This window comes from Prunus persica, chromosome G6 (assembly GCF_000346465.2).
Source record: "Prunus persica cultivar Lovell chromosome G6, Prunus_persica_NCBIv2, whole genome shotgun sequence".
NCBI lineage: Eukaryota > Viridiplantae > Streptophyta > Magnoliopsida > Rosales > Rosaceae > Prunus > Prunus persica.
The window spans coordinates 29,785,159-29,792,782 of record NC_034014.1 but is presented as its reverse complement, the minus strand read 5'-3'; the positions used below and the strand labels follow the sequence as shown (position 1 = coordinate 29,792,782).

Here is a 7,624-nt window from a genome sequence, read left to right as displayed (position 1 = left end):
ATTACTAGTATATTAATTCTTCTGGGCCCATCAACTCCTTTTGGATTGGATTGGAGTCAAACAAATCAAACAAGAGTGACTTCACCCAAAATCTTAGAATCATAAACTAAACCTTAAAAAAGGACTAGACATCTTCTTAAATATTAGGGCAGCGACCGAGGAACGAGGTGGGGTCAGGCACGACGTCTTCGTACAGTGAAGGGCCAAACATCTTCTTAAATATTTGGACGATTTCTGGATTCTGTACCACTTCAATTTCTGCTTTGGCGTATCAGCGATGCCGTTGTTCACGTTGTCGATATCCATCGTTGATATGGCTTTTACAACCCTAAGCAAACACATAATTAAAATTAAATGAGAGATATATATATATATATAATATTTACGAGGCTAGTATATATAACGAGTATGTCTGTCTGGATCCTAGTTCTCAATGGAGGGGAAAATTAACCTCTTCTTCACCATCTGGAGGATTTCTATATCCTCGTACCACTTCACAAAAAGCTCAACGTAACCTTCCTTGTCGGTCCCAATGATCATGTCCATGGTCGCTCGTGCTGTCGTCAGAGACGAGAAGAGAAGACTCAAAAGAGATTTTGGGGTGGATTTTAAATAGAGACAGGTAACAGGTTCCTATAATGGCTTCAATTCAACTAGTGATAATCTAAGACTATTTTGAAAGCACAGAGTGCATATCCATAAATAAGCCATTTAATAATTTAATTAGTTTCAATTTCGATTCATGATAATTTAATAAACAATTTAATCAATACCATTCTATATAGTTTAATAAACAGTTTGATTAAATTCTAAAGTTTCCTCAATTCAATTTCTCTTCATTCTGATTACGAATCAATAAGCATGCCATAAAAAGAAGGCTTATTTACTGTAGTGCCTCCTGAAACTTCAGTCAATTCTCACTTGACCCCCCAAAGTTAAAATAGCTCACTTTCATCAATTGACCGAGGTTTGGTGACTCATTTTGCCCCATGTCATCAACTCCATAGGGGTGGGCACAGTTCGGTTTGGACCGATTTTTGCCTCAAATTAGAACCGATCCGGTACTATTTATCTGGTTTGGTTCGTTCGATTTTAATAAAAAATTTTCAAAAATTGTCCGGTTCGGTTTGAACCGATTTCGGTCCGGTTCCGGTTCCGGTTCGATTTTGAACTGGATTATAAAAATTATTTTTTAATACAATTCTCAACTGAAATATTATTATTTTTACTTGAAAATTAACAAATTATTCAATTTTATATAAAAAATAAATATTAAAGTGAGAAAAGAGAAATATTTTGACATTGAACTTGGATAAATATTAAGTTTTTTTTAGTGAAATTAAAAATATAGCATTAAATATAAATATATATTGAAATTATATATTTTTTTAGTTTCACCGATTCGGTTTGGCCCGGTTCGGTTTTTGAAGACATGGAACCGGATCCGGAACCGGTCCAAACCGGTCCGGTTCGATTTTTGACTTTTTGGTCAACTTGGTTTTTTTCCGATTTGATTCGGTGCGGTTCGGTTCGGATTTTCGGTTCTCCGGTTTGAGTGCCCACCCTTACAACTCCATTTAAAACTCTGTTAAATTTGGTTACGTGGCATAAGTGTTTTTGTAAATTGTTTTACACATGAATCATTACACCTATTGAGTGGGTGACATGGCAAGTTCAGCCTACTTCCACATAGGTAAACATATAATTAAATATTATAATAATTAAAAATAACAAAATTAAAAAATATATATTCTAATAATTAAAAATCCTACCCAACACCCAATCACTCCGCCAGCCGCCACAATTCTCGCCACCCACCAACCCCATCACTCAATCATCATTTGATCTCTGATCTCTCTGCCAAGGAGAAACAGAGCAAAAGCAAAAAAAAAATTACAGTGGAGATCAGTTCCCAAGCCACCCAACCCTTATCTTTTCCTCTCTCTCCATGTCTCTTTCTTTGTTTCTTCAAACCCTCTAACCCAGGTTGATATTTTAATTTAAAATCAAACACCCACTGCGTTTCTCCCATCCCCACCCACCACCACCAAATACCCATTGCACCACCCAACAACCCCATGACCGCCAGCAAACTCTGAATTTGTTTCGACAAACTGGGTCTGCGTATGACATTGTCTTATGTGCGCGAAATGGGGAGAGAGAGAGTAACGACCCTAACCCAAATTTGAATATGGGTTCTTTGTGCGCAGAGAGAGAGAGAGAGAGAGAGAGATTGCTGGACATAAAAGTAGCAGCGAAAACAGAAGTTTGTAACCAAAGAAACAAAGAAGGGGAAAAGAAAAGATGAAAGATTCCTCAGGTGAAGGCAATCTAAGAAAGAGAGAGTCTGAAGGATGAGATGGGGGAGGGGAATTAGGATGGGGGATGGAGGATGAGATGGCATGGGTTTGTTTTTGAATTTTGTTTGGTTAATTTTTCTAGATTTTTTAATTATTATTTTATATATTTTGATTTAAAATCTTTTAATTAAGTTTTAATTCCATGTGATATCCACCTCACCCACTTAATTAGTTTAATAATTCATGTGTATGAAATTACAAAAATATTCCTGCCACGTTATTAAATTTAGTAAAATTTTGGATGGAGTTGACAACAGGGGTAAAGTGAGTCATCAAACCTTTGTCAAGGGATGAAAGTGGACCACCTTAACTTTGTGCCTGTAAAATGAGATTTGACCGATGTTTTAAGGAGCACTACAATAAATAAGCTTAAAAAGAAAATTGAATAGGTTAAAAACCAAAAGGAGAAAAAAAAAATAAAAACAAAAAACTATAGGTTAAAACCAAAAAATAAGCATACCTACGAAAACAACCCCTACATGTGATTTTCCCAATTTAGTCTTGTCTGCTGTCGCCTAAAACATGAAAAAAGAAGGCTTTCCTAATTATTGACTCATCAAAATCAGTCTTGTAACTAATAAGTTTATCGGAGATTCTCGGAAACAATTAGCAGCGAGAGAATCAAACTGCCTGTCCCTTCTAAAGAATCAAAGAAGCAGAGATGAGGAGAGGGCATTCTTCTGGGAATTACAGAAACCCATGTTTGACTATGCACCAGCCATGGGCTTCTTTGCTGGTTTATGGTATCAAGCGCATCGAAGGCCGGACATGGGCCGCTCCTATTAGAGGTTTGAACCTTAAAACCTCTTAATTCAGTTCGAACTTTCGATACCCGTTTGGTTTTAGTCGCATCATCTTTGCCGTGGAAGTATTAAGCTTTGAACTTTTGAGAATGTGGTCTATTTGCTAGCTGGGAAAGAGTGGAAAAGGAGAGGGTGAGAATATTGAGTGTTAGAAATATTTTATATATTGGGAACTGAACAAGTAGAAAACTTTAAGTAAGCTGCTAATTTTTTAGTTTGTAAGCATTTGATTTTGTGCAAAAGATTGGATTTTTTGGTTAACTCGCTGAATTGTCCGCTGAACGTTTAAACTACTTAGTGGGATATCAATCTTCTCTTTTTATTCTTTAAAAGGAAAAAGTTTAATGTAGGATTATCAAGCATTACTGTTGTTAAATTGGTTTTTTGCTCTTCAATTTTGATCTTTTTGTTTTTTTTGTTTTTTTTTTTGGGGTGCTCTTGTTATTATGATTATATTCATTGCCATTATAATTTTGAACTTTGAGATGAGCCTTTTTCTAAAGCCTTGAATTTGTATTCTGAAGGGCGCCTTTGGATTCATGCCGCTAGTAAGGTTCCTGATGAGGCTACAATCAAAGCAATGGAGGACTTCTACAGGGAAATTTATGCAGTGGATGGAATCGCTGATCTTAAATTTCCAGAGTATTATCCAGTTTCAAGACTTTTAGGTATTCCAAGTTTGGTACTTTTTGTGATGCACGTTCCTTGTGTGCACAAATTTGGGGATGTTAAGATCAATCAGATAACTGGAAAGAAAGGATGAAAATACCCAAAGGCACCCTCAGACGTCATGCTTATACCAACTGGATTTTGAGTCGGCTGGTTCAAGTTGTGTTGCTAACATATTTGCATGTGAATCAATTATTAAGCTCAGGAATACGTAGCCTTTTGGAAACTTTTGCAGCTAAAGTTTGAAGTCTCTTTATTCTAAGATGTTTTACTGAGGCTGTTTCTTTACTTCCCTTTTTTTGAGAGGTGGGGGGATGGCAAAATACTTCCATAGTAAAACTTCTGTTCTGTATAGCTTTTATGACGGTTGTTTTAAACGTTCTTTGTCGTGCTTTCCTAGGTGGGTTTCTCTTGTAGACATCTTGTGCTTTTGGTTTATGACTCCATGTTTTGTTAATAATTCCATAATTCTATTATATAAAAATACTGAAGTTTCTTTGGATATTATGTTTCTCTTTCTTCGTCTATATCTCTCTCTCATGCACACAAATTTTGACATTCAGTTTCATCTTTGACATAGGGTGTGTTGAAGTGGTTGGATGTGTTAGACGTGAAGAACTAGCATGCTGGGAGATGGTACCTGAAGGGGTGGGCTACCTATTTACTTATGACCTTTTTATTTCATAATATAGCAAGGTAATGATTTCATGGGCTCCAAGACTGTGTTGATTAAGCTTTGACTGTTCATATGCAGGTGAGGCTGGAAGCACAAACTGATTTATGTTGGCTTTGCGAGCAGCCACAGGTGTGTATTTTCACACTGGTCCATTTCTGGCTACTCCTGTGATTTGAAGAAGTAACCATTTTATATAATAAAGCTTTTGTTGATCTGATTAATGCAGAAATTGTTAATTCCGTTTGAGATGCGTGGGTACCAAGGTGTTTATAACTTGGAAAAGAAGGTGCATACTCTCTCTCTCTCTCTCTCTCTCTCTCTCTCTCTCTCTCTCTCTCTCTCTCTGTGAGTATATTTTGTAGTGGATCTAACTTATTTACCTGTCTCAGATATATGAAGCTGCTATTAGAGGTCTTACCCCGGTTGAAGGTCCCCTTCCAGTAAAATTTTTACTTCCAAATCCACAAGATCCATTTTCGTTGAAACCAGGGTCTATCTCTGCAAATGTCCCAGAAACTAGAACTTCTGAACTGGAGAGATCTTCAAGTCTCACAGCGGCCATAGCTGGTGCACGAGCAGCAGCTACACAGTTCTCCAAGAAAGTTCAAGATCTTGAAACAACTCCCCAAACTAATACAGCACAATCTGTAAGGACACTTCCATTAAAGAGTGAATCTTTTGAAGAGGATACAACGCCATCTGCTAACTTAAGTGAGACCTCTAATAAGGGGGCATTAACATCAAATAACAAGGAGAAAATAAGTCCCATTAAGTATGAGGAAATCACCCGCCCCAGTCAACCTTCTTCTGGAGGTTTGAGACCTCATCCTGGTGCACCTTCTAAGGTATGCACTTTTTTCTCTCAGTTTTGTAGTATACCTGAAACAAGTGCATGCACACTTTGATTCCATTATAAGAATTGTGTGTGAAGTCAATGTAGTTTAATATTTTATAAGGTCTAGTTTCATTGTAATTTGATTTTTATGCATGACTTTGACACGTCATACAAGCTGAAATATGACAATTTTGGGACATAAGTTTGTGTGCTATTTTGCTGCGGTACTGCATCAGTTGTGCTCTTTGATGCTCTACTGCAAGCTGATTTTGAGTCTATACTTGTAACTTAATTCCTTCTTCACCTTCCTTATGAACATATTTTCTTATTGCATAATTCCACTGCTTGCAGTACAATAATGTCCTTTGTTCTAGTTCATTCTGTTCCCCTGTTTCGGGAATTAAAAAATCAGATTTGAATTATTTTATTTGTGAAATCTGGTTTTGTATTTTGTGTAGCTGTATGTAGTATTTGATTTGAGGTTGGGTCATTTTAACCAAAAGGCATTACAAGGCTGCATAGAATATATCTGGTTGTGGAGTGAAGACAGAACTATAATAGAATTCTTACTTTGGTTTGTAAAACAATGCATCGGTAGGGCAGCATTTCACCTAGAGGGGAGCACATGAAGCGGAAGAGAGACCGTCCGCATGAGTAATGCAAACATTGGTGAGGATCCAATGCCCGAAAGCCCTCTTGGTTGAAAACAAAAGGCTCCTCAAAGTGGAAAATAGGCCTTTTCATCTGATATTTGTCAGCTGTGGGTTTATTAAGCGTTGGCTAGCTCTAGTCACCTAATTTGGATCCTATTTGATGTAACCTAATATTGATGGTCAGGATACAATAATAAACCTGGTAATAAGTGGCGCTTGTGATGCCATCTTCTTTCAATTGTTTTATTGTGCATATGTTGAAACTCTTGATGTACTACTGTCAATTAGTGGAGTGTAATAATAGCCATTTGTGAATTGCCTGACCTGAAGACTTTTGTCAATGAATTTTAGATTTTTGCTGCGGCGGTGAGAGCACTGAAGCCGTCATGAGATTCATATATTCTTGGAAGGTGGAACTCTGTTGCAAAATATGACCCTTTCGTTTGCAGCACCAAGCTGTTATGTCAAATTGGAATGCTTTTCTACACGGCCTGCATTTTATTGTATATGTAATATGTATACTGGGTAGATCTTGATGTTAGTTTAGGGGGATGGATGAGGTAGGTAACTGCATGATTGTCAAATTTGAAGTAAATGCAATATGTTCTTTTTTCTTCTTCTTGTGTTTGTGTTTTCCAAGTATTATTTATATCGATTGGAGTGGGTGGATATTAATTGAATTGAAATGTGTATCTTCTGACGGACACGAGTACACCACATGATACTTGTTTTATTTATATAAATCGAGCAGGAGCAAGCAGCAAACCCCATAGTCCATAGATACATATAAAGTAGATGATACATACTCCATTTGCAACAGAGCTCCATCCAAATGGGTGTTAGTGTTTCATATTTGTTGTTGGTGGTGGTGAGTTTATTAGTGTTGTTGATTAATGTGGGTGTGGGACTCCCAGTAGCAGGATCAGGTTTTAAAGAGAGGGTGAAGGCCTCTGATTCTGAAGCAGAAGCAGAAGCAACAGCAGCTTCTTCTATGATACCCAGTCGCTTTCGATCTCCGCCGCCGCCACCTCTGTTTAATCGTCCTCGTGGCCATTTCGCCTTAATACCTCCTCCTCCTCCTCCAGAGACGCCAATGTTGCCACCACTGCAGCCATCTCCATCATCAAACTCATCAGCACCACCGCCGTCGCTGCCATTTCAGTCACCATCACTGCCATCACCACCACCCCCACCACCACCACCGTCACCATTGGCATCTCCATCACTACCACTACAGCTGTCACCACCATCGTAATAAAGATATATATATATATATATATATACATATATATATAGAGGATAACTGAGCCACCTTGTATTCTTTCATCTTCCGCATATTATCAAACAGAATATCTTACTTGAGGTTCCTTAATTGAACAAAATATGTGTTTCCTCTCTCAACTCAACTCTCAAGCACTCAAATGTCAAACAAATTCAATGATGGTTGTAATTATAAAATTTACAGTTCGACTGGTGATTGATTAACAAAGTGGCAGCTTAGCTTCAGCCCTCACTCAAATTTTGGGTGAAAAATGGTTTGTCCGCAGCATTGATTGATTTATTAATGCTTGCTATTCATCCTCATTCACTCTCCTCTCCTCTGGATCACTTCTTGTTACATATCATTA

The 7,624-nt window shown here is 37.5% G+C and overlaps 2 protein-coding genes across 6 annotated transcripts; both read left to right on the top strand.

Annotated features, from left to right (window-relative positions):
* Nucleotides 2,160-6,682, top strand: LOC18773203. 5 transcript variants are annotated; one of them, XM_020567250.1, is made up of 8 exons: nucleotides 2,160-3,148; nucleotides 3,688-3,831; nucleotides 4,413-4,480; nucleotides 4,587-4,637; nucleotides 4,735-4,794; nucleotides 4,898-5,353; nucleotides 5,942-6,012; nucleotides 6,348-6,682. In XM_020567250.1, exons 1-7 carry the CDS (start codon nucleotides 3,022-3,024, stop codon nucleotides 5,999-6,001), a joined length of 966 nt encoding a protein of 321 aa, XP_020422839.1. In that variant the 5' UTR covers nucleotides 2,160-3,021; the 3' UTR covers nucleotides 6,002-6,012; nucleotides 6,348-6,682. The 5 variants fall into 5 exon arrangements, 4 of the variants coding, with proteins under 4 accessions (XP_020422839.1, XP_007206465.1, XP_020422840.1 ...); XR_002272332.1 differs by having other exon boundaries at nucleotides 2,163-3,148; nucleotides 5,942-6,198; XM_007206403.2 differs by lacking the exon at nucleotides 6,348-6,682 and having other exon boundaries at nucleotides 2,163-3,148; nucleotides 5,942-6,323.
* On the top strand, nucleotides 6,829-7,251 carry LOC109949765 (pollen-specific leucine-rich repeat extensin-like protein 1). The gene has a single exon (XM_020565921.1). The coding sequence runs from the start codon at nucleotides 6,829-6,831 to the stop codon at nucleotides 7,249-7,251; it is 423 nt and encodes a 140-aa protein (XP_020421510.1).